This window comes from Erpetoichthys calabaricus, chromosome 12, assembly GCF_900747795.2.
Source record: "Erpetoichthys calabaricus chromosome 12, fErpCal1.3, whole genome shotgun sequence".
Taxonomy (NCBI): domain Eukaryota; kingdom Metazoa; phylum Chordata; class Cladistia; order Polypteriformes; family Polypteridae; genus Erpetoichthys; species Erpetoichthys calabaricus.
Genome location: NC_041405.2, coordinates 130,400,159 through 130,426,574, shown reverse-complemented (window position 1 = coordinate 130,426,574; position 26,416 = coordinate 130,400,159). Strand labels below are relative to the sequence as shown.

Sequence of the window (26,416 nt, the reverse complement as noted above, 5' to 3'; positions counted from 1 at the left end):
CCCACTCCATGGAAACCGGGGGCTTTTTCCAACAGATTTACAGGCAAGCGATCCATCTTCATGCAAACAGTGCCAACAGGTAAAGGTTATCTACTTGAACAACCGACACGCAACATTGACATGGTGTATTCATTCTCATAATCCAAATGAATAAAAATGCAGATTTGTCATGCGGAAAAAGTAAGCCCACCCCTACACTTATCAGCACTTCAAATCCATCCAGTTAGAAGCAGGTGTTCAGATCCGGTTCCAATGATAAGGATAAGGGAGTATGCAGGTGGACCCTGTCTCACATAAACCGCAGATATCGAGGGGTCTGGTGTTGTCTTTGCTACAGACGTTGGCGGTGTCATCAGGCAGAGATCAATAAGGCCCTCAGAAAGAAGGTTACAGATGCCTAGGAGTCTGGCAAGGATTTTAAAAAGAGCACCACATCGTGTGAGACCAGTAATTCCACTGTAAGGACAATCATCTAAGTTATGGAGATTTCAGATGACTGCTAACTTGTCCAGGACATGCCAGCCAAGCAAATTTAGCCTATGAGCTAACCATTTAAAACGAAAAGTTGTCTCTAAGATCCCCAAAATTTAATCTGCAATGGCAATAGCTGGTGTCATTGTGCATCTGCAATCAACAAGGGATTGCACAAATGTGACCTGCACGAAATTTGTGCCAGGAATGAGCCTTTGCTGTCCAACAAGAACGTTAGAGCAACACTGCAGTTTGTTATTTAACATCTAGACAAAGGCCAGTCTCTGGTTTATGAATGTCTACTGTTACTGTGGACAAACATCTCCTGTCTTTGATTCATCTGGCCAAAGACAACACTTCAGAAGAACCTCACACCAACTATGAAGTGCAGCAGTGGGAATGTCCCATTTTGGAGTCACTTTGCAGGGCAGCTTGCAGTCATCGAGTCAACTATGAATTCTGCAACATATCAAATTGTGCCTGAGGAGAATGTGAGTCCATCTGGTCAAAAGTTGGGAGTTGAACTAGAAATGGACCTTTCAACACGGTAATTAACTAAAGCACACTAGCAAATCCACCAAAGATTAGCTCGAAATGAAGGACTGGCCTAGCCAAGCCCTGATTGGAGGGGGATTTGAAATGGAAGTACGGACAGGAAAACGCACAAACATCTTGCAGCTGAAGGAATTCTGCATGCAGGAGTGGTCAAAAATTTAACTGAGCTGATGTCAGAGACTTGTGGGCAGTTATGCAAAAGGCCTACAGGAAGTCATTTCTGATAAAGGGGACAATGCCAGCTTCAAGATTAAGTGTGGACTTACGTTTACCCGAGTTACCCATGGGCACAGTTTGCCTGTTTGATGAATGCTGAAAAAAAAAAAAAAAATCAACCATTTCCACGGGGTGTACTTACTTTTTCCCACGACTGTACTTCTTCCATCATTCTGTTTGAGGTTTCTACCAAGGTTCCACGCCCAGCACAAAGCCACAGACCCAAGTAGAAATGGTGGGTCCTGACGGCTCTCTCCTACACTTTTGGTCTTCAATTCCGGAGGTCACTCGTGCAGCTGGGGGGCTGATAATCTGTGGCCAGTTCCCTCCCATCACCAAGGTGTACACTCACTGGATTTAGCAGAGACGGCAGGACAATGGGGCGGGGCCTCCTGGCCTGGGTGTGCTAAACCTGGATTTTGGGATTTCTTAAATCTAACCCACTTGTGTCTGTTCAGGCTGGGTTCTCCCTTTTCTCTTTTTGTGGCCTCGCATCCTGTCATCTTTTGAGACGAGATAAAAACAAAGGTGTTCAATAACAGAAGTGCCGGCTTGATTGGTTTGCTCTGTTGGGTGCTTTCAGGTTCATCTGTGCTGTTGGTGGTGTTGCTGCTTACATGCTTTTGACTGCTTTCTGCTCCATGGATGCCCTACTTTTTTGTGTCATTTCAGGATGACTTGTTCCCTGTTAACCCTTATGGTCTCTTCCTCTTCTTATAGGAAAGTATATGGCAGGATGTTCAGTGTGATGATGGTTTACAGAGAAGCACAAAACCGCACTTTCGATTCTCCGTGCTGGGACAACACAAAGCTTTGGTTTCCACCTGGCAAATGGCCGTTTTGATGGACGTGACTGCCCACCAGAGAGAATAGCAAATCTTTTGGACGGACGGAGAATGGCTTCTTAATCAACAGAACTCGGCTCTAGATCTAGAGTTTTTCTGTGTTGCTTTGTAATTATTTAGTACGTGTCGTATGCCGTGTGAATCTTGTGTGCCTTACAAAATGAAAGCAAGAATGAAGCTGGGAGCGTCGAACTGTAGGTCTGGGATCCGCGTAACCTACAAAGAGATGGTCTCAAATGCTTTTCAGTATTATAAGTGGATGTTTTGGAATAAAAACAAACATTTTGAACAAAAATGAAAATGACTTTTTACACCATTTTATTTGACATTCTGACAAGTACAAAATACAAATTTACTGTATAGGTGGTAACAAAACCAAATAATAAAAAAAAATCCCACAAGACTGCTCATTGTCCTCCAGGCTGAAAGTGGTTTGATTCAGAACAGCTTTGTAAAAAATAAAAATTAAAACAAAAATACAAAATACATCCAAACTACTACAATTAAAAAATAATACCCTCAGCCAGGATTTTTAAATTTATAAAAGGAAAAAAAAATCTTATTCAAACAACCCTTGTGACTGACATTAACAATTGCATCACGTCACCAGAAGTTGGTGTGTCGACTTGTGATGGCCTGACTGAACGGCGCCACATACACGGGAGCACCAATGACATGGAGGAGCCCCCATCGCACACCCTCTCCCAGAACCCCATCCCACCCAAGATAATTTACCCACTGATCCATTTCCTTAGTAGCAGCAATTAGGATTCTTTCAACTGTGGCTTCCGTAGAAGCCGCTGACATACAGTACACCCCAGTTTCTGCTGCAGCCTAGTTAGGATTTATTTATAAATTTACTTAGCCATACAATACAATAGAAAGTAAACCAGAAAGCTGCATTTTTTTATTTTTTACAAAAGTGATCTTAAAGGCCACAAGGACATACAATTCTAAAATTTTTTAAAAAATTGTCTGCCATAAGCTTGAAACACAGGCACCCGTCTCTACCGCCAAACATGGGAATATCTTTCATGGCCAATCAGTCACAAGGATTCCCTTAAATATTCCCCCCTCCCCCCCCCCCAAAAAACCAAAACTTACAGCTAACTGGGCAGTGCTCAGGACTTACACGAGGACGGGCCTCCACCATTGTCATGCAGCAATCTCTAGCTCTGTCCATGGCTATGACCGAAGCACACTAGGTCAGGAGAAGAGATTCATGTGCAACAACAAGTAGGGCGAGGAAAATGAAGAAACAGAAACTGCAGAAGTTAAACCAGGACAACATATTAAGGTAACACATGGAAACATCAGATTAAAATATCTGTATCGTTATCAACTTCAATCAGAGTAATGTGCTGCTGGATTTAAAACATTGTCCGTAAACAGAGGAAAAACTTTATGACTGTGCTTTCTTCATCAGAGAAGAGTATGCATTATGTTTCAAATCATCTAGATAGGTACTGTGTGCTCTGATTAACAAGGACATATTTTGTTCTCTAGCTGTCAAAGTGATTGCAGATAAGGCGAAGACATCAACTTTCACTGTAAAGCTAGCATGACTACGAAGCCTGTTATTAAAGGGGATTGTCAGTTACTTACTGTGAACTTTCCTCCAGGAGGAATTTACTTCTCAGCAAAAGGACAGCTTATAGAAATATTACAAATTACTTCTCACCAACAAACCCTAGAACAAGAAGTTGTGCTATAAAAGCAAGCATCATTAAAGCAATCTGAAGAATGTCTGGATACATTTGTGAAACAATGTCTTAGACAGTGACCACACAGTAGGTAGGGCAGGAATGATAGCTTGTTAAGGTAAATATTGATCACTTTTCCTCCAATCTCTTGGGTAGTATCCACTCAGCAATAAATACATACCATCTATATAAATGAAATAAGTCCATTTACCATCTATCGTTATGGACCCTTTGCATGGGGCAGATTTTTGTTTTTTTAATTTTCATAACAGCTGTGGGTCCACATGGTAGTAGATTATTTAAAAGAAAGCAGCATTTGGTTTAGGGAAGAAGGCTTCAGCACTACAAGTTTCAGTCACAACACATCTTACGCTTTGGATTGGGAAAGGCTCACTGGCTTCAAGAACAGTGCTCTATTTACAGGTGTATCCATTACAGCCTTCTGGCATGCCGTGTAATATTTGTGACCACATTCCAGAGTTGCTAGGAGCTCATTTCACAGTCAACAAGAGATGCAGATGTGCCTGCCAAGTGAAACCCTGGCCAAACCGCCTTCCCATGGCTGGCATCATATACCACCAATCTTGCACATTGTCACTCTTCTCCTGAAGGAACCCCCTAACTATGAGGGATTTTTAGGTCCAGTCAAGGTGCTTTTTTTTTTTCATTGTAGTTTTGTACAAGTGGGGTGGGAAAAAAAAAAAAAAAAAAACAGTAATAACAGCCCAAACGGCAGCCACTGTGACAGAATAGGCACGGTGTAAGATGGGATAAGAAATTCAATCATTCCATACAATACGCTTTTCTAGTTTTTCTTTTTTTTTTTTAATCCTTTTATTTTATTTTTTTATTGTTCTTACTTAAGGCACTGCATTAAATCTATGGCACGCCTATATGGACGCCACTTCAGGAGGGCAGGGGCTACACTAGCATACAGTATAACAGCAATCAACTTGCAGATTCACATTCTTTTACTTCATTCAACAAAAAGTAACCCAATTCCCAAAGTTGGAATTTTCATAACATCATCCACTCAGCGGCCGTCAATATGTACAGTGTATCCTTAGAAATTTAAAAAAAAAAAAAAAAAGACGACGGCCGGCAAGCTACTTCCTGCCTGCACTACACCACTGCCCACCTGCACCTCATATCAAGGCAGCCTGAAATCATCATATGATAGCAGAGTGAAGATTAGAGGGCGGATCAGGGGTGACATGGTGCGAGTCTGCATGAGAGGCCAGTTAGATGTCCAACCTGCACAGCAACCCCCACCCTCAAATCTCTTGTAGCGAATGGTTCAACTCAATGCGCTCACGCTTCACTGGTGGCTCACAAGCACCCCGGGAACTGCTGTCACCATCACTTCCAATGTCACTCATGTCATCCGAAAAGTGGGAGGGATCTGTGGGAGAAAAGGAAACTGATATGAGGAAGTGGGTGGCAAATGGGTTACATTTCAAGTACACAGACAAAAGACACACATTGAACAAATTACAGGGAATAAATACATTCTTTCAACTGCCTTTTAAGCCAAATACCACAGTTTAATTCTCCTGAAGGAGTGTAGAGCTGCTGACCAATCTGTTGTGATAATGTGCTATTTTGATAGAGGTGACACTTTAAGAATTAAATAAACATGGTTATTGGCTCATAGCTTTAGAATACTTGGTATGAATCCTAACTTTGTTACTATGCAAGGTCTGAATACTTTTTACATATGGGTTTTACCAGTGTGTTTTACTCTGGTTTTACCACATTCCAATGTTTTGTGTGTTGGATTAATTTGCCGTTATTAGCCATTCTGTATTATCTCAGTGTAAATACTGGAAGTGTGGATGTGTCTGAATACCCATGTGTGTCCTAGAATGGTTTTGTGCGCCATTCACAGTCGGTTCATGTTCTGCTCTGTTTTGATTGGTTTGATGAGATTGTAGCCTAAAACTAGATTAAGCGTCTTTAAAAGATCTTACCTTTATCCATAAGCATAGGCATCACAGAGTTGAGGTCACTGAACTGTACAGAAAAAAAATAAAAAGAAACAAAATTGCAGCATAACAAATCAGACTACAACCTAACCCACTCAAACTCCCTCAGAGTTTCAGTTTTCATCAGTTGTCTTCCAGATCTTGTATAAATCTGGAATACCTTCAGATGCCACTTATGTCCCTCACTCCTGCATAAGTGCAGACACCTTACGTATGTAACCTCTGGTGTGCAACTCACCTCTCCCATTACGGCAATGGGTGTCTCTCCAGTTGCCTGTGCCACACGATGCTCCACCAAGTAGAACATGTACTCGTCATACAGCAAGCGGATCAAATGGAAGGAGCCAAAGCTGGCAGCACTACGTAGTGTCAGGTCTCGAATCACCATGGAGCTGAAACAAGAATAATCTCTCAGTCTGCACATCTCCTTTCTGCAACTTACACTTTTTTTGCACACAGCATTTCAGTAAACTGTACAATTTCGTTTTTGAGAGCTACTGCGCTGATCTTTAATCTCCAAAGTTGCTACTTCAGCTCTTGCCTATGATTTATGACATAACCCTGAGTAACTAACTTAAACAGCCTGTGCTCCAACTGTAAAAAATAAAAAACAACCTGCAAAGTAATGTGTTCTGATAATACAAGTTGTCTTGGATAAAAGGGTCAGCCAAAGGTAGAGTAATAACCTTTACGATTTTGATAAGGTACTTTGGATAATGATAAGACAGGTTCCCTGCCTTGTGCCCTGTGTTGGCTGGGATTGGCTCCAGCAGACCCCCGTGACCCTGTGTTCGGATTCAGCGGGTTGGAAAATGGATGGATGGAGGGCTTACTGATCATTAGCATATGCCATTTATTTAGTATATTCATTTGTTTTATTTATGAAATATATAAAAAGGTACACTGTGCTGGAATTTATATAATAAGAACTGGGCAGTGAAATTTTTTGTCTTCTGCTTTCTGACAGCACAGAGAAGCATGCCTGGGAACAAGACATTTCATTAATGACTGTGTTTAATGTGTTTTAACAATAATTATCAGTTATCCCTGGGTTTCTTGTGTGCATTACTGGCAAAACAAAGGTCACTTCTCTGCTTTGTTTTGATTATTTCATTTTGTGTGCAGGAAGAAACCAAGGTTTGCCTTTATGAAGGCAAATGCTTTCATGTGATCATATTTAACTAAAAGGTGTGGTTTTCACATGCATCTTCCAAGACTGCCTATGTATGTGACATGTATAAAAACACACACACACATACATGCATTTTTCAATTTGTTAATTAATATGGCACTCATTAAGGAGAAGAAAAAACATCTTTGTCACAACCTGATATATGTATTAAAGTTTAAAAAATTAAAATAAACAGCATTGTTATGACATCACTACTAGTGTAAGATACTGCAATAGCACCCAACATTTTAATATACAGTCCCCTCCACAATTATTGGCAGCCCTGAAAAAGAGGAGTACAAAAGATGTGTTTAAAAAGAAACTTCACATTTTGCTGAATTACAATAATTTCACACTGAAAAAAGAGAAAATCAACTTTTAATTGAACTAAATTTATTGTAACAGAAAATAATCCCTCATAAAGCCACATTAGCCACGATTACTGGCACCCCTAGGAATTCTTACAAACAACATGTAACTAAAGCGTTTTTTTCCACTTATATCTTACTTTTTTAAGTTGACCACAGTGTGTTGAATCTTTCAAGCAGTGATCCATAACTTCCTGTTTCACTGGGGTATAATTTTGGAGGTGGCACAGAGATTATTTTGCTGCTAACGCACAATGAATAAGATGGTAAGAGGTAAAAAAAAAAAAAAAAAAAAGAAATCCCCAAGGATCATAGTTAGACAAATACAGAACAAGTAACATGTTTGGGTTACCAAGTCTCCCAAACTACCATCAGATGCGACCTCCATTCAAACAGATTATTTACAAGGCATGCCAGAAAAACTTTTCTGTCACTTAACCCCAAATGTAAGCGACTTAAGGATTTTTCCATTGGAACTTTGATTGGAATTGTATTCTATGGTCATATCAAACAAAAACTGAGGTTTTTGGCAACTGGCATAAAAAGAAAGATGTCTATACCAAAAAACACCTGATTCCCAATATCAAGTAAGGAGGACATTCTGGAATACTATGGGGCTGTTTTTCCTCCAAACTCCCAGGGAACCTTGTTAGGGAACACGGACAACTTGAAATACCAGAATAATTTAAATTTAAATCTGGCTGCCTCTGCCAAGAAACTAAACCTGGGTCGTTGCTGGATACTCCAGCAGAAAAATGACCCAAAACATATGTCCAAAACAACATAAAATGGTTAAAATAACACAAAAGCAAGCTTCTGATGTGGCCATCTCAGCCCCCTGGCGCAAAACCAATGGAAAACCTGTGTGCTGAGCTGAAGAAGACTGCATAAGAGAGGACCTAGGATCTTGGATGATCTGGAGAAATTCCCTGCTCCATATTTTCCAGTCTTATAAGATGCTTTAGCAGAACAAATGCTTCTATTTTATTGGCAAAGGAAGTGGTACAGAGTTTTAAATGCAGGGATGCATATAATCCTGGAACGTGTGGTTTTGTTAAAAAATTACTATTCCTGGATGAGGAATTACTTTTTCTTAGAATAAATTTGCTTCAGTTAAAGGTTGGAGGTCTCTCATTTTTTCAGTGTGAGAATACAGTAATTCACCAAAAGGTGGAATTTTCAAAGGTTTTTTTTTTTTTTTAAACCCATCTTTACCAGGGAAGCCACTAATTGAGGAGGGGACTTTATATTTAAATACATTCAAAATTTTTTTTTAAATAAACAATCAAATACATGTTGCTTAGTACTTCACTATTGGTACCGTGAGTAAAACCTTTGCATTTACACTATATTATCGTCTTGCCATTTAAATAGCTTTATGTTCAGTCACATTTCAATGTATACTTTCTCTCCTCTCTTCCACAACTCCTTTGGCATTGAACCATGCAATTTACCACACTACTTTCCATATGAGTTTATTGTATTTCTTTTCACATACTAAGCTAATAATTCTTTACATTTATATAGCACATTTCAGTTAAAAGTTCTTTCCTCTCTTGACAGATTTTTTTTCTCTTAAAGTTAGCAAAAACTTATTATTTTAGCCATATTTTAAGTCTTTCATGGAGATCCTCCCCGTCTCCTACTCACATGTAAACCAACCAGTCGTCTACATTTACCAAGTTTAGTTCCTACCTGTAGAAAGACCACTTTAGTAGGAATTGACGCGCAGCCTTGGGAAAACTAGGACTACCCTCATGTGGTTTGAGCACCTTGCTGACTACATTGTCCAGCCAGGCAGCCCACTGGTCCAGAGAGCTCTGTTGCTGCAGAGTCACTTTGAAATCTTGTTCAAGGCGCTGGACCATGCCCTCCTCACACTGACACACCCATGATGCTTGTTCCTTGAAAGTGAAAGTAGTAACACAGAAAATAAACAAACACATTAATGCATGTGCAAAAGGGAAATATCCCCTAACTGCCTTTAGATTTTTCTACGAACAGTTTATCTAATTTGCATAGATTTTCTTAGCCAACAAGGCAATTCTAGACACCCGTGGTCCCCCACTAACTAATCAGTTCTCACCTACTGTTGGGAATGAGACTCATACTCACCTGCACATTTGCAAAGTCTACACGATTGAGGTCACTGAGCATCTGATTGATCTGTGAAGTGTTCTGTAACACAGCTCGAGCAGCCTGTGCAAGATGGTTCAGAGATGTGTAGCGCCGAAGTGTTTGAGCAAATGCACTTACTACTGCTGCCTGCAAAAAGGAAGGGAAAATTGTTAATAGAATGTGGCCAACATTGTTGCACCTACTTCCCACCACACAGAACACCAAACAGTGCACTGAATTAACTTTATTCATGCCTTTTCTTTCTCAATTAAAGTGCCATAAAGAAATTACCTTTGTGCGAACAATCTCCTGTGGGTAGTCACTCATTGCCCCGGTCAGCCACCCTTCCAGACTCTTTGCAAAGTTTCTAATTGCCTGTGTGAGGGCACCTAAAAACGAAAATAATCAGTCATAATAGTTGGTGAAATAAGCTAAGAAAGGCGTCCTTCAATCACATTTTAAAGTGGGTCAAATAAAGAATAAATTTCAAGGGGTGATGAGATGTCGCCTTTTGTACAAACAAGTTCAGAGGTATAAAGTGTATCTATCCAGGTGATAAAATCAGATAATAAGACAAATAGTTCACAATACTGATATTTATAAAGAAACAAGTGACTGTTTTTAACCTTCTCACTTCAGAAATTAAAATGTTATCAGCTCAATGGGAGAACAATAAAGGATCCCCAGTATGCACACACCAAGATTCACATAGCATACATAAAATAACAAAAGTAGTTAAACATTAGACAAAAGAGGTGAAACTGTACACAGACTGTGTGATTAACTAAAAATACATCATAATGAACTTTCAATTTGGTGTGTGTAGGACCTTTGTTAATACACCTTTCTCCCTGTTCTATTCCTTATACTAAAGACTGTTGTCTTTCATAGTTCTAATTATACCATATTGCATGTGGTCATAAATACATAATAGCATGTAAACACATCTCTTGTATATTCTTGTATACTACAGTATGCTGTATGGTTTGATCACTTATTTTCATACAAGGGTTGACAAATATTACATTTAAATAAACACAAAAAAATGACAACTTTACTTTCGGCTCCGATTAGCATATCTGTATAGACATTGATTCATTTAGGCCAGGTTTATCCAATGCAATTTACTGACAGAATTATTTTAACGAAATACAGGTCATTTAACGAAATACAGGTCACTGAAGTGACAACAGTATGATATACAGCACTAAATCTAATCCCCTGGATCAATGTTTTACCCCATGGCTTCAGGTAAGATTAATTAAGTGCAGTGACTGGCATCTTTCACATGTTCAGGGAGAGAAATAGATAGAAAATAAGGTATAATGAAGAAGGCATCCAAAGTTCCATTGCTGCACAAGCAAAATAATCAATGTAAAAGTGGCAAAAAATGAAATAATAAATACAAAAGCCATTCACTTGCATCATATATCTTTTCCTAGCTTTAATGACATCTTAACTCACATTTAGTTTTGAATGGCAACCACAAGAATTATTTAAAATAAAAAAAAAAATAAAAAACAAACACTGGCAAAGTTCATGAGTAACAGATGACACAGAGAGATTAACAAATGTAAAATAAAAGTAGCAGAGTCATAATCCCATTAATTTTCATTTAGGGCTTACTTGGTACAGGCCTTAAGACATCTGGAATGAGAATCTCCACCAAAGCCTGGTACAGGATGTGGTCACAGTTTCGCATCCACACCTTAATAGGTTCATACTTGCACAAGGAGATCAGCTTCTCTCTGGGAATCATGCTGTCGGTCTCCTCGTCACTGAAGGCACAACAGTGAGATTTTAAATTAAAACTTGTCAAATGGAAACTCTGCCTTCTTATACAGCCAGTCGACTGTGCACAGCTTGCAAAGCATTCTTCTACCAGTAGGGAGCAGTATTGTATAAGTAATCCACTTCTGCCACTGTTAAAGAGACACTGTCACACAAGTGGAGGGGATCAGAAGTGAGCTTTTTTATTGGAGACACTATTATGTAAATAACACAGCGCTGCCACCTACCCAAAACATCGTTAAGTGTGTCTTTGGATGCTTTCTCCGTTTTCTACCAGAAATTTTCAGCTATGCAAATGATACAACACTGCTGCCTTTGACAATAAAGGAAGCAGCTACTTTACTGTTCCTGATTAACAGCCTTATTGAAGCTGTTTTCTGTCACTCGGTATCCATTTTTATACTGACTTCTTCAGCAAATTGAAAATACAAATCGGTGACATTCACCACAATTAAGTCTTTTCCAATTTGTTCACCTCTTTTGGGCATGCTGGGCTCACCTTGGTGGCACCTGAGTAGCTCCCTCATTAGATGGTCCCGTTGAGTACCAAAACGTCTGCCACAGCTTCTCAATATAGTGGAACTGGAGATTCATGACAACATCTAGTGTGGCCTGAAGAAATAAAGAGGGTCTCCTCAATGAGTGTGTGGCTTGTCATCTCATAAACATACATATTATGGACCATAAAATCACAGTTGTCAATGAGTATTCTCAATACAACACACGTTAGCCTCTTGTATTACTGGTTATCTCACAAAAACTGCCATGCCAAAGATACAAAATGTCAGCGACTATGCAGATGGGCTGGGCCAGGTTTACTGTATTACTTAACCCAATATGAGCTACAACGGCAGCAACTACTTCTTGCTGCCAGTGCCCCTCTCATCTTCACTCACACACACAAGTTCTACTTCCTAGCGTAGTTGCCATGGAGACAGTGTTTACAGTAACAGAGTAATCTCACAGTGCACAAGTGCCAGGATTAAATCCAGCGCGGTTCCTACCTCACGCGCTTCAGAGGCAAGTCATGTATATCTCATTTCAGCAACTACTCGGAGACTGGTGTGAAAACATACATATCCCAGAAAGTTTGAAACCTGAATAAGTGTCTCTAAACTGAACTTGCACCTGAACTTGGTCAAGCCTAAGAACTCAAGAGTTAAACGCTCATAAAAAAAAAAAAGAAGAAGAAGAATCTCAACCATTTCAGTCCTACCTCACAGTGCTCCCTGTAGAAGATCTGCAACTTCTTCACATCATTCATTGTGATGCCATCTGGCAGAGGAGATGTGTTTAGTGCAGGGGTTGGAAAGTCGGGCAAAGTATGCGACATATCTATAAGAAAAAAGGCAACAGTTTTGATAGGGTGGATATTGGTAGAATTTAATTGCAAAAACAAGTTACACACTAACATTGCTCTCCTACCAATAAACTGCTGGTGATGCTGACTTTGGGCTGCAACTGACTGCTCTGGGGTAGCTGCAGGGTGCTGTGCACTATTAGACAGCCCATCTCCCATTCCATCCACCTTCTGAAGTGGTTTAAACCTTTGAGTGGAGATACAAGGAATACAAACAGTTGGAGATTATCGTTTATACTCCTCTACTTCTAGCAATGAGAAAAATATATGACATGAAATGCACCCAAACCACATTCAGTACACACCTCTGCTTCTGGTGGACAGGCTGCTGTCTCATTGCCATGTACTGAGAATCTTCTTGCAGTCGATTCAGTGGAGAGTCTGGTTTCAGGCGAATACCATAATAATGGTATTTTGAATTGCCTCTAGTGAAAAAGAAATGGCAAGCAAGTCACTTTCTGTCACAGCAGTGATGCAAAATAGACTAAACAGACTCACTGCACTCATCACTTGCCAAATTATACTACCAGCCGAGGTAATAGAAGGATTTATTGCTAGTAACATGTCAGAACCTTTCTTGAAAGATGGGTCAAGGAGCTACAAGTTATAAACATACTTACCTGGTGCCAAGTCGTCTCGTCCTCAGCCCCATGAACACTGAACGTATAAGCTTGCCAAAAGAAGCAGCATTAACAGGGTCCAGTTTCTGCTCCTGGCAGTGCCGCAAGTAGTGATTGTAGAGGGAGCTGCGAGGCAGGCTAACGCCTTCAGCTGTCTCATAGTTGTCCAGTAGCCACTGCAACTGTGGGAGATACCAAGATTTTCAATGCAAAAGAAAAGCAAATATGTTCCCATAAGTAAAGCAGTGACATTGTCTAGATGCATCCAGTTATCCCAGCTCACCCTTCACCCATCTCCTACTGTTTGTCATATCACAGTGAAGAATCCCAATCCTACTTCTAAGCGAAAGGACATTTAACTTCAAAAATGGTTAAGCATTTATACCTGATGGACTAATATGTAAAAAATACAAAGTTAATTCTGAAAGTTACAAGCCAATCCATAACTTCACAGACTACACCAGACTCGAAGGACAGGGGGACAAACATTCCACATAATACAAAGAGTCAGATATGAGCAGAGAAGTCCAAATTGGTGCAGAAAGCAAAACATTCTGAACAGCAGGTAAGGACTTGTGTGCACAGGTGCCAAATATTCCCTTCTTAAAGCAGTAAGCACAGTTAATTGCCAGGCATCATGAATGTAGCAAGACTGGCTATAGGTCTGTGTATGAGAATCTGCCCAGAAATTAGAGAAAGAGTTTGGATGGGGTACTGTGTTCACTTCACTTACATGGCTGTTGAGCAGGCTACTCTTGTGAGAGGCAATCCCTTCAGACTTTTGGAGATTTTCAATCGCCATTTCAAGCTATGAAGAAGAGCAGGCAGTAGAGAGAGAGAAGAGAGAGAGAGAGAAAAAAAAAAAAGGAAATCAGACTGTTAGCGGAAGCCAAGAACTGCATTTTCTTTTTTGGCGCTTTTGAACAAAGTGGTGGGCGAGTGAAAGATCGTGTCACACACACAAATTAGCATGCAAATGAAGAGAGGCGTTAAGAGTTAGGCTGCCGGCTGGGAGCCTTGGCTGGAAGAGCACATGGGAATCAAGGATCAGCCATAGCAAGCAGTAAACACCAACCTGTGGTAAAATCAATGAAACTGTAGTATGTACATGAAGTGGGGTGTTATGTTAATGAGAAAATAAAACTGGGGAGCAGACAGATTAAAAAAGTGAAAACAGGTCAAAGAGAGAGTTAGAGCAAGTTCAACGATGAATGTGATATACTAGAAAGAAAATGAAAGAGAGAGAAGGGGGGGGAGAGGAAAAGATAGACACAATGCACCCATTCTCTATTGAAAAATGAGTGCAAACTCATATTTTGTCCAGCTACTGAAGACAGTGCTTTTCGTCCAGGTATTAATTGAAAAAAAGACAAAAATCACACCTCACAATATTTCCCCACAATCATACGCAGAAAATATAAATTAAAACAATATGTCCTCTAAATCAGCACCACAGTTAACTTTCTGAAAATTCAATTTTATTTAGAGTATAATAAACTTGCGCTCCACCAATAATATTAAATTGGTAAGATGACTTCATTTTTATAAAATGTGTTCTATTATATGTTTCACATTAATAAAGCTTTGTATTAACGAAGCATAAAACAGTTTTATCAAAATACAACTTTTGTGGGGTTTTTAGCATACACACCAGCATATTCACATTATAAGTAATTCTGTGTAGGCATTCCTATTAAAACCCTGAAACTGGTATAGCTTCAGAGAATTCTTGTAGAGCTTGTACAAGGTATTCCATGTTTCCTAATTAAGAAAAAAACACTGTTGTCCCTAAATAGACAAATGAATACAAATCATGCATGAAAAAAATACTGCAATCCAGAAGTGTAATGGGTTGCAAAAAAAATAAATAAATAAAAAGTCACATGTAACATGAAAACTGACACATACCATAGCTGATGAAGAACGTGACGTGTGAGATGCATGGTGTCGGTTCCCATCCATACTATTCCCATGAATGAGGTAGGTGCCGGTGCTTGAGATGATTTGGCTGCCTCCCACATCCATGGTGATGCCTACCATGCCGTGTGGTTGAACGCCGCTTGCTGACGAGACTACTGTTGTCACCTGACCACTGCTAGCCTGTGTATCAAAGTAAGGGGCGCCACTGCTCTGTCCATAAAGCTGGGTGTCTGGGGTGTAGGTGTAAGCTGTACGGCTAAGATGGAAAAATGGGGAAATTGGTTACAATACATAAAAAACTGAGCCCTCAGTGACAAAAGAGGCACGTGAACACTCACATAGTTCCATTGGTGTAGACTGCCTCGCCACCTTCAACATACTGGACCTGTGACGGGTACACATGTTGGACTTGCTGAACCTTAAATGATAAAATTGGTTCACATTAGCATACTTGGACATGATGTCCAGCAATGGGTTTGGAATCTGTAGAGCTTCCATATGGTTTGACTTACAGTATCTGAAAAAAATGTGAACAATAACAAAAACTACACTTCTATCCAACAGGACACCACTAAACAAAGGTGCTGTACCATCATGCTAGCTGGCTCACCTGGTGTCCAAGTGGCCTGGTCTATATAAACTTGGATTTAAAAGCTTCCAAATCACACAATAAGCCTTTAAAGGAAGTTTACATACTACTAGGCCACCTGTGAATGGACAGTAACTGAACAGCAGCATAGACAAAGGTCATGTTCTGGACTTCCAGGTGTAAAGAAACAACAGATGATAGAGGGAATGTGATGTTTTCCTGAGGAAACTGCAAAGTACTGAAGATGATCTGTCAGTTAAAAAAAAGAGACAAGCAGAGTTCTAGACTCTTCAGTAATCAATAAATACTAAAGGGAATCACAGAGACACTAATTGAATATTATCTATGACATTATAATAAAACATGTAAGTCATAAGAGAAAAAAATGTTGGGACTGTGAAAATGAAACTATGCCTTCATGAAGGCATTTACATTGAACTGAGTTACCAGCAGAAATCCACTATAATGTCTTAATTGTGTTTAGGCAGCTTTCTTGTCTATCTCAAGGTCTACAATGGGAAATACAAACAAGGGGTGCCAGTCAAGTCTCTGCATGGTTCATGTAAAGGGAAATCGTGTATATAAACTGAATGATAGTTGTACAGTACAATTAAGGCACCAGCAGAGCTCTGAATTACGTTCAGATATGATATTAACATTAGAGAAAATTCATGGAACAACACAGGTATGACTGTCATAATGAACAGAAAATTTCAATTTCTTTAGTAGGATTTAAGTTGATAAACAGATGTGAACTGTAGTTTAACAAAAATCTAAGAAAAGTAACAGAATTATGGATGCGGTCATCTAGCTGTTTAGGGAACAGGATAACCCCAGCAAGGGGTGGCAGTGAATGTCCAGACTCTTCGTGCTTCAGCCTCACCTGCTGGGGGACCTGTTGCATGCTGGGTACAGAAAGCACTTCAACCTGTCCTCCCTTCTTGTTGGAGCCTATTGTCTGCAGCACAGCCCACTGTGAAAAAAACAGGTGTACCTCGGATGAAAATAGCCCAGTCGCAGGGGGACCAGGTGCTCACAAGAGCTGGCATTACTGCAAGGCTGACCACAAATTTTATTCTGGGCTGAGGGAAATCTAAGTCACAAAATCGCACGCTGCAGGCAAAGTTTCCTGGCAAGGTTAGGAAAAGTACCTGCTCACATCAAATTTTAATAATCCTGAGAAAACAGCTGTAAATCTTTCACAAACATACCTGTTGAGTGGCTGGTACAGGCTGAACAACTGGGGCTTGAGCAGACGTGGAAGTCCTTAGGGCCACAGTTGCTGCTGCATCGGATCCACCTTCTGAATTCTGCATACTAAAAATAAAAATGATAGTATTAGAATATAACAGTGATCTCTTCATCACATGAGTGACAAAATATGACACTCCACAAAAATGTAAAGCTTTCCATTTTTTTGTTATGCGGTTTTGCCTCTCTCATTGTACATAATGCTACACTCTCTTACAAAACAAGTGATGATTCCAAGAATGAATTTAGCATACATAACAGCAGAGATGTGTTAATATAAGGTTTATATGAAATACATAAGACTTATCAACTTTGCACTTTTTCATTAAATGTGGTAGAATGAAAAATTGGTAGGATGTAAAATCAAAATATAGGAAAAAATATTAAAACTGTAGGCCACAGAAAATTCAGAAACAACACTGATAAGATCAAATAAAGCAGTATCCATATGGGTACTTTTAATCTAACATTTATTGCACCCTAATTAAAACTGTAATACTTTTGAGAATGATGTTAAGTAATAAAATGAAAACAACTAGTTTTTAAACATGGTTTAAAAATTATAATTAGAACATCAAATGGAAATTAATAAAAAAAGAATATAAATATATTGTCACCAAGTTTATCTGACATAAATGAAAATTAATGCAAAGCAGCATGTGTACAACTGCTGCAAAAATAGGAGAAATACTGGAAACAGTGGAGAGAGGATATTCAAGTCATTATTTATGTTGTTATTATCAATGTTTCTTATAATATAATCAAGATAAGTAACAAACAACAGCATGTGGACACCATAAAAGTTTTAAGAATAGTTTTGAGGAAAAAAAATATAAGCTGCCTCTCCTGTTACCTATGAAAGTGGCAAGTATTCATTTGTCCTCTTTGGTCATGTCCCTACAATGCCAAATCATTTCAGAGTCTGACACTAAGACTAAGAAGGCATGCCCTGAAGCAGCTGTGTGAATCAGTCATTTTTCACTTTCACTGTTTTGAATACAAAAGGCTCTAAAGTGTGGAATTAAATTAGCTACATAATACAATATGATATGCAGTTCTAAAAGAAGAAATAAAAAATTATATAGAGAGAAAATGTAAAAATGGGTCATAAAGGTACAATACAGGTCAAGCATAAAAGGAGGGAGAGAAGGTGTCTCTCTGCTCTTACATTACACACTTCCTGGCAGGACAATATTCCATCCCCAGTAGAAGCTTCGGCTGCTCAAACCCCATTTGCAAAATCCAGCTGGTAAAAGGAAATTCCTGGCTGCTCCGTAAACGTTTGGTTGTTGCTATGGAGAGAGCACCATAGCGACAACGCACTGCACCCCTCTACAGCTTTATTTTTAAAGCGTGGGTAAGGGAAACTTTACAAGCCCACATGAGGGTGGAGCCTCCAATTCCTTGCTCCTGCTTTTCCTTGGGGGTTACACAAGACACAGACCTCATTAAAAAGCTTGCCACTAACGGGTGCAGAACCCACTTCTTTAGTAAAGAAAAAGAAGGGAAATAAAATGCACAACAAAATCTGCAGCATGTGCCAACATGTATAGTAGATACAAAAAGATGGGTTTTTCAAACCCTACCACTTTGTATGGGGTTACCCAGGTAAAAGCAGAAGACGAATGTTTAAGTCTGAATGCAAGCTAAGTCATATTATACAAGTGTGAGCATGACGTATACTTTGCTCAAGCTAAGTAAATCTTGTCAAAGTCAGACGTGCAGCTTAGATTTACAAACACTTGTTGCGTAATAACAAAATGCTGGCAGACAGGGTGCGGAGCAAAACTGTGCCAGAGGAAAAGTGAGACCCAATGGGAGTAGGCCAGAACTGGATTGTGAAGCAACAATTAGAGCAAGAGCACATGTGCATGTTCGCATACCCAGGAAAACTACGATCCACTGTCCTACATTATTCTGCAAGTTCCCCAAAAACGTAAATAAATTAAAATGTCTTCTTCTAAAGAAATTAAATATTACTGTCTATCAAGATGAGCAGATGACACTGACAAGACTATCTGGAAAAAACAGGTCACATAAGAGACAAGTGCAGCCCATTTGGGAACTTAGCTAAAACAAGCATAGGAGTTGTATTGTATTTTAACCTTCACTTTTAAGATTATGTTTCACTGCTCATTCAACAGCACACATGTGTCCAAGCAGCAAAGCTTTGAAAAGTTGAATGATGGAACATGTTCACACATACAGGTATGTCATATGATGAAAAAAAGGTAAAAAATATACACAAATGAACAATTATAACTTTCTAACATGTTTGTGAATGAACAGGCACATTACATGCACACACAGAAACACCACGTGGAATTAAAAACAAAATGTTCTGTTAGTATTGCCTATCCAATAAATAAATACAAGGCTACATATATACAAACATACTGATAGACACCTGCACATGCTGTACATACACAAGCTATTTCACCATTAAGCTAAGATCACAATTTTCCCAATAGAACTTATATTTCACCTAAAACTTCTCAATACAGGTTTTGGGGGAAAAGTGGAAAAAATATAATTAAAACTGAATATAATAAAGTCAGAAGTGTTTATATTGGTGTGTGGCAGACCAAGACATCGTAGCAATATGCATTCAGCTCTTAAACTCACTCACATATACACGTGTGTGATATTCCTTCAGAGGCATACATATGGGTAAGGGGTACCTGCAAGCTCCCGGAGAATCACTTTGTGATAACTGCCTATTCCTTGGCCGCCTAAGCCAAGAATGACAGAAAAACATATACAGATGTTCAATTAAAAGCAGCCCCCCCAGGTCCTGGCTCTTGTTTGCACTGGCTCACATTGTTTGCTGAGTAACAACAGTTGCTAAGGGAGACGCAGTCCACTCCCGTTTCCAGGCGCCTGTTGCTAAGCGACAAGCAGAATACTTCCCAAACCAAACAATGCGTTCCCGGCTGATCCGTCTATCTCACATTAAGCAGAAACTACAACAATAAATATGTAAGCTATTAATTTCAGGCACCCAGAAAATATTACCAGTAAGACAGAGGTGCCATCAAGAGAGATATTCAACAAAGGACAGAAAATGTGGCAAAAAATGCAAGGAAAGAAAATAGAGAAAAAAAAAACTGAATGAATGAGCATAAGAAGTCTTAAAAGAAAAAAAGAAAACAAAAGTAACAGAGACAGAAATATCAACTGAGTAAAATAACCAAAACATCTTGAAATAAGACAGTTAACAACAAAATCTTAAACATATTTCATCAGCACTCCATTACTTATAACAGACTGTCGAAAAACCAAATACTGTAGCACCATAACCCAAAATAAATTACAGGGAAGCTGTTTTGTTTGGTTGAAAGGAGGTGATCAGCCCTACGATGCTTCTGTAAAAGGTGAAGACACATGTGAAATATACACACAAACCTTAAACCAAGGTCAAAGAAATATCAAGTATGCAATCCCACTAGAGTGTTGGAAATGTATGTAAATAGTGGTTGCCTTTATATCAAGGTCACACACATTTAATATCTGCATACCAATACCCACTGTAAAATGCACTATATGCATTTTATAATAAATAATGTGTGTGCGTTGTATATATTGGAGGAGCTTGTGTCTGTACATTGGAAAAAACACTCAACTTAACATATGATTAGACTGTAATTATATTTATAAGAAGGAATTACTGTACATACATATAAACTGAATAAAAATGGTTCCTAATAAAACACAAGGATCATCAAAAACACAATGAGTAAATTCTGTGTAATATATACACAGAAAACTATACTATACACTGAACACATTTATACACCAAAATTGGCTTATTTCCTTGCGAAAAGTTTGATTGTATTTGTAAATATGCTCCTTAGACAGAAGGAGTCATTATATACTTACATCATAGAGGATAAATACTTGGGCAAACTGAGAGATGTGTAGTTGATTGAAACAGACACTTTTTTATATCCAACTGTCAATGAATCTGCTTAGGCACTGTACTAACCCCTTGTAAATATTAGGCATCTTTGAAGCAGAAGTACTAATTTCAAATAGCATTACCTATTAGTGCAAGGAAAAACAGTGGATACCAGCCACCAAACCCAAGTCCCCCGCCCCAGGATTTAACCTACATGCTTAATTATGTTTATTTGACTATACTAAAGGACCACTTCACACCAGCAGGTAGTTTTAATGAAGCTGAGCTTCAAGAATGTTGGGTCTCTTCTGCTCACATAGGTTAAGGCATGAGGACAGCTGGTGGAGATGGCAACTGTATAGAGTAAGAAAAAATACAGCTAAATGTTCACTATAATCAGTGTGAACTTCAAACCACATATGTGTGTTTGTTTTGATAAACCAAAAATGTATGTCTAATGGGTTAATTTTTAAAATCAATGAAACACACATGATGTACATGAAATCTCAATTGCTAGCATACTTGAAACATATATGACACCACAAAGGCCACTAAGGTAAGTTGCATAACAGACATTAAAAAATCCATCATGATGTAGATGCCCACCTACCCTGAAAGTTACACAACTAAGCCAATACTTAACCATCTATAAATGAGAGCAAGCTTAGAGAACCAAGTAAGGTAAATATGTATGAAATGTAGCTAGTCTTAAAAAGTTTATTTTAATCAAAAGACGTTTGGATCCATGGCCAGTTTTACACATTTTAGTTTACCAATTTTTAAGACATGCTTATTAATGATGTACACTTTCTCCCTCATATATTAAAGATACATCAATAATGTATATCATCATAATGTTCTTTAGGTTCTTTCTTACTTACAATCAAATAAACAAACCAAATCTCATAAAAAACAGGAACTGAAAAACAATCTCTTCATGTCACCTGACCTACCTACATCAATGTCTATACTAGAAAAGTTCGCCTTAGCAGCTCCTATCAGAAAAATAAATAAATAAATAAATAAATAGAACATAAATTTAAATGTTGCCTTATAGAAACATTGAAATAACATGTTATTTCAAATGAGGTTGAAGCTGGGTAAGCACCAACTGATCACAGAAGCAGCTATGATGGGAGGGAAAAGCATGGTTGACCCAAACACTGAAAACTGCAAAAGACAAGTCACACACTCTTCAGAATGTACACAGTGAGGAGGGTTCAAATAATTCAGGTGTACAAATAGTAGTGCAAAATGACAACATCACAAACTCTACACCAGACACAATTTTTTTCAAACCTGTTGTCTTGCTATAGTACTCATTTCTTATCAGCAAAGGCTTTGTTTGACAACACAGGCAAATACCAGGGCAATAAAGAACAACTGATTTTTTTAAATATCTTCTAGCTGTTGGCTGTGCATTTTAAAAACCACTGATACCATCCCTAGCAAATTTTGCAAGATCTTCTCATTGATATGAAGGCTTTACATTACACTGTATTAAAGAGTCGGCTACATATATTGCTGTTCATGTGCTAAAACTGAGTGCCAAAGAGAAATGCACTCCTGAATTAAGCTTCATATATTTTATGTACATTTGTGCCATTAAATATTGTTATTTTATTATTAAATGTCTATTAATTATAGGGTCATTCCAGCAAAACCCTCAAAAATATTAAGTGACAGAATGCAATATTCAACAACATAAAAATCTGAAGGGACTATGTCTGAAAAGAAGTGAGTGCATGAGTTCAATAATCTAAATTTAATGTAGATACACAGGTATATGATAAGGCTTAAGAGGAAGATATGCCATGCCTAAAAACTAACAATTCAAAATGTTCCCCAAGTGTTACATATTCAAAGTACAGATAGTAGGGACGTGAATAATGACAACTCCATATATCCTTTAAGAACTCAACACTCAAACAACTTTGTTTATGCCCTACTGTTGATCTACAAGAAAAAGTGCTTCCCTAAGGATATCAGAGAGAAAAAAAACACTTTACAGTGTACCACAGTTGTATAGTTCCCCTGTCTAAGTTCTGACCAACTACAAAATGTTAATAACTAAATAAAAGTGACAAACTAGACACTACACTCTCTCCCAGCCCTCGGGATAGCTTAGAGAGGCACTTCATGGTAATGAAAACAACAGTTGTTTCTATCCCCTATAAAATTTATCAGTGAATACTGTAGTTATAAACAATTTATAATGGTTTCACATTTATAAATGAATATTCCTATAAGTGCACAAATAAAAACATACAATGCATTCATACTGGGCAGCATAATGTTTGCATCGACATTGCAAGGGGAAGTTTTCTGCTAATTGCCTGATATGTTCGACCCACAGTGATTTAAAAGAAAATTAAATTCTCAACTTGGCTCCCCACTTAAGGCCTGTCAGCACAGGCCCCTGTCACTAGCATGCTGGGATCCCCTTACTTTTTTGGGAAGAGCTAATCCGCTCTTCATGGTTCCTCTCAGCCTATACAATGCTGCAATGGAACAAGCTCTCTTAAGGATCCAGGGTTTTCTTCGAGTCAGTGAATTAATAAAGATGACAGAATGGTGTATTTGTTGATATTTTTTTTTTTTAAGTAAACTTGTGTGCATCTCCATGACAACCATGTTGACAATAATTTCCCAGAAAGAAAGAAAATAGGAATGTGATAATGTAATACAACAAGGCTTGACGTGCTAACCTGCGGGCCTATTGCCCTGACTTTGTGTACAAAGATGACCATAAGTTTGGAGAGTCGCTGACGCTATAAACTTTAGTAGATGTGTGCTCCTGATTCAAACCAAGTGACGATGAAGTCCAAAAAATTAAGACTAGTCGCCTTTGTCTTTTGAGAAAAGCAACAAGTGCTAATTAACCCCCTGAGTGTTGGTAGCACACCTGCGCCAGTCCTAATTGGAGATGTGACTTTGAAAAGAGGATAAGGTTTGTTTATTTAAGGAGCTCAGGAAAACTAACATACGTGAGCCTGTAAATTTGCATCCTGGCTGACAGATGGAAAATAGTTTGCATAAAAACAGGTGATAGCATCCTTTGTTTAAAATGTAATTGAGAGCAGCATGCTACATCTTATAAAACACTGTAGATGTACATTTTAAGTAAGAACACAACATAAATAAGGATGTAGATTGCCATATACTTCTCAACTGTTAAAAAGGTTTTCATCATCCTTCCACCGACTTGTACCTAATTCAGGGTCACGGAGGGACCAGAGCGTATTCCAGCTGCTCTGGATACAGGACAAGAACCAAACACAATTGAAACAAACTCAGATTGCTCAGAAGGCTCAGCAAAATGTGGGGAACCAGTTTGAATGTGAGCATGAAGTTGTAATACAGTCCTACTCAAGAACATCTACTCAAGTAATATTCTACTGTGCTATAGTAAATGGTAGACCTTTGTGAGAAATAAAGGATACAACAAAAAGGCATTGAAATAAAACCAAAAGTTATGTTATGAAAAGGATGTACCTAGCAGATGCAGTGAATCTGGCACATACTATTAAGATTACTGAAACAAGTAGTACACTGATAAGAAACTTTATTGACATAACGTCCAAAATAATGCTCATTCATGAATTTCATGAATTCATGAATTTGCATACTCAGTGTTTTCGACCAACTGATGTCATCAATTAACACATTATTTTTATACACGTTATTCTGCTCAAGACATCTTTAGTAAAGTATATTGCACTTCTAATGCAAGATCAGCTCAAGTTGTAACTTACTTATATCACATCCAGAGAGGTACAAGTCACATTTCACAGTAAGAATCTCTGTACCAAAAAACAATTCTTCCTGTATACAAACCTCCTTACAAATTGAACTAGAGACCCAAAATCTGTCCTGTATTCAGTAATAACCCTCTCAGCCACCAACAAAGTCCCCTGTATGTAGTGACTAAAAAGACCCAATTAGCATGCAATATTCTTAGTAATAAACTGCAACATTCTTAGTAATAAACTGAGTTCTGCAGTAATACTTCCAATATGGATTAAAGGTTTGTACAAAACATATAACAGGGGTTTTTACAGTACTTTTGGTGTATAGTGTGTCACACTTTGACCTCCTGGATCTCAAATTTGTATCAGATCTCACAACAACTATGGGTTTGGAAAAATAGTCTGCCAAAAACAACCCTCGTTAAATTACTGGTTTAACGTTGCACAATTCGAAGATCATAACTTCAACAGCAACCTTTTATCACTTGTTCCTTTTTAAAGGCTTGTGTCTCACTATGAAACGATCTCTCCAATACGTTCTGCCTCCAAGCAACACCTGCCTCCTACTGTTGTGTCTTTTCTCCTACCAATTGTCCTCTTTGAATTAACTGATTTCATCAAAATGACACAAAATTTATTGTGTAGACCCCATTAAGAAAACAAATAAAAAAAACAAAAAAAAAGAATGACATCCCATTAACACATACATCGTTTGTATAACACCCTGTACTCTGTATGCACCTGCCTACCAGATGGTTTACTATTAGGTTTTAGGCATTCATAAAGGTCTAACGGTGAGATTTAATTTCTGCACGAAATAGCAATCCCTCCGACTGCCAGTTCTTCGCAGGGTAAATATTGCAATCATCACAAAGAGTGTAATCTCATACTTAATATAGCGCCTGTCAAACACGTGCTCGTACAACTCACAGCAGCTTCCAGTTTTGATCACAAGTAAAGCTTCTCTCAGTGAATTCCACGGTTCTTCTAACACACACAATGTCTGACGTTAACTACCAAAGTCTCTTCCCAATATAGCGCCTCTCCATGTCCTCTGAACACTTCCCGTTTTGACAAGCCACTGAGGTAAGGTTTGACATACCACTGCTCAGCCGACCGACGTACTACAATAAACATCCATTATTTTCTGTAACTACTGGATAATCACGTATATGTGCATAAATCGTTTACAAATATATGACACATACACACAAGTGGGGGAGGGGGTTACGTGTTCAAAAACGAACACCACCTCCAATCAGAAGAAAAAACACCGGCACCACTTGCCTGAAGTTTCACGGAAACTTTGTTTGCGTCGAGCTTCCCGGTCTTCCAGTGTCCCGGTCGTCGCGGTCTTCACGATCGAGACAAGACCGGGCACCGCTCGGTTCACGTGGGGGAGGGGGAAGTGAAAGCCACCCCATCACCCGGCTAGCTCGAGGCGCTCCCTCCCTCTCCTTCTCTCTCTCACACACACAATCGGGCGCGCGCGGCAGTGGCTGCGGCTGCCCCTCTCCTTTTGTGCGCCCGGCGCGAGTCTGCTAGTCCTCGCGTCGGCCGGTTAGACGGCAAGAGCCTAGCCGGCTGCTTTGTGCTTCTCCCGCGCACTCGACGCCCCGCGCTCTCCGGTACCGAAAGATTCACCTTCGCCGTGTGCGCGTGTGGCTTCGCTGCAGCTCCTCTCTCGCGTCGCGGCGGCGGCTGCTGTTGCTGCGTGTCGCTCCCGTTGGTAAGTAACTGTCTCCACGACTACAGTCACTATGGCGTGCGAGGGTCTCGAGGCAACTGTTGCTACCATCTCCTCTA

General features: G+C 39.0%; 2 protein-coding genes across 6 annotated transcripts in view; one reads left to right on the top strand and one right to left on the bottom strand.

Annotated features, from left to right (window-relative positions):
* Positions 1–2,571, top strand: part of fcho1 (FCH and mu domain containing endocytic adaptor 1) — a 112,653-nt gene extending 110,082 nt beyond the window's left edge. Inside the window, exon 29 of the mRNA XM_051934682.1 lies at positions 1,963–2,571. Within this exon, the coding sequence (XP_051790642.1) occupies positions 1,963–1,991 (29 nt within the window). The 3' untranslated portion in view covers positions 1,992–2,571. The remainder of the gene's footprint in view (positions 1–1,962) is intronic.
* rfx2 (regulatory factor X, 2 (influences HLA class II expression)) lies at positions 2,389–26,416 on the bottom strand. 5 transcript variants are annotated; one of them, XM_028816201.2, is made up of 18 exons: positions 26,255–26,416; positions 16,924–17,029; positions 16,596–16,685; positions 15,462–15,541; positions 15,112–15,379; positions 13,937–14,011; positions 13,204–13,385; positions 12,889–13,008; positions 12,649–12,770; positions 12,440–12,558; positions 11,723–11,835; positions 11,059–11,210; positions 9,724–9,821; positions 9,430–9,579; positions 9,010–9,218; positions 6,014–6,167; positions 5,761–5,803; positions 2,389–5,192 (listed from the first exon to the last, which is right to left on the bottom strand). In XM_028816201.2, exons 2-18 carry the CDS (start codon positions 17,026–17,028, stop codon positions 5,065–5,067), a joined length of 2,208 nt encoding a protein of 735 aa, XP_028672034.2. In that variant the 5' UTR covers position 17,029; positions 26,255–26,416; the 3' UTR covers positions 2,389–5,064. The 5 variants fall into 5 exon arrangements, with proteins under 5 accessions (XP_028672034.2, XP_051790610.1, XP_028672036.2 ...); XM_051934650.1 differs by lacking the exon at positions 26,255–26,416 and adding an exon at positions 18,132–18,262; XM_028816203.2 differs by lacking the exon at positions 16,596–16,685.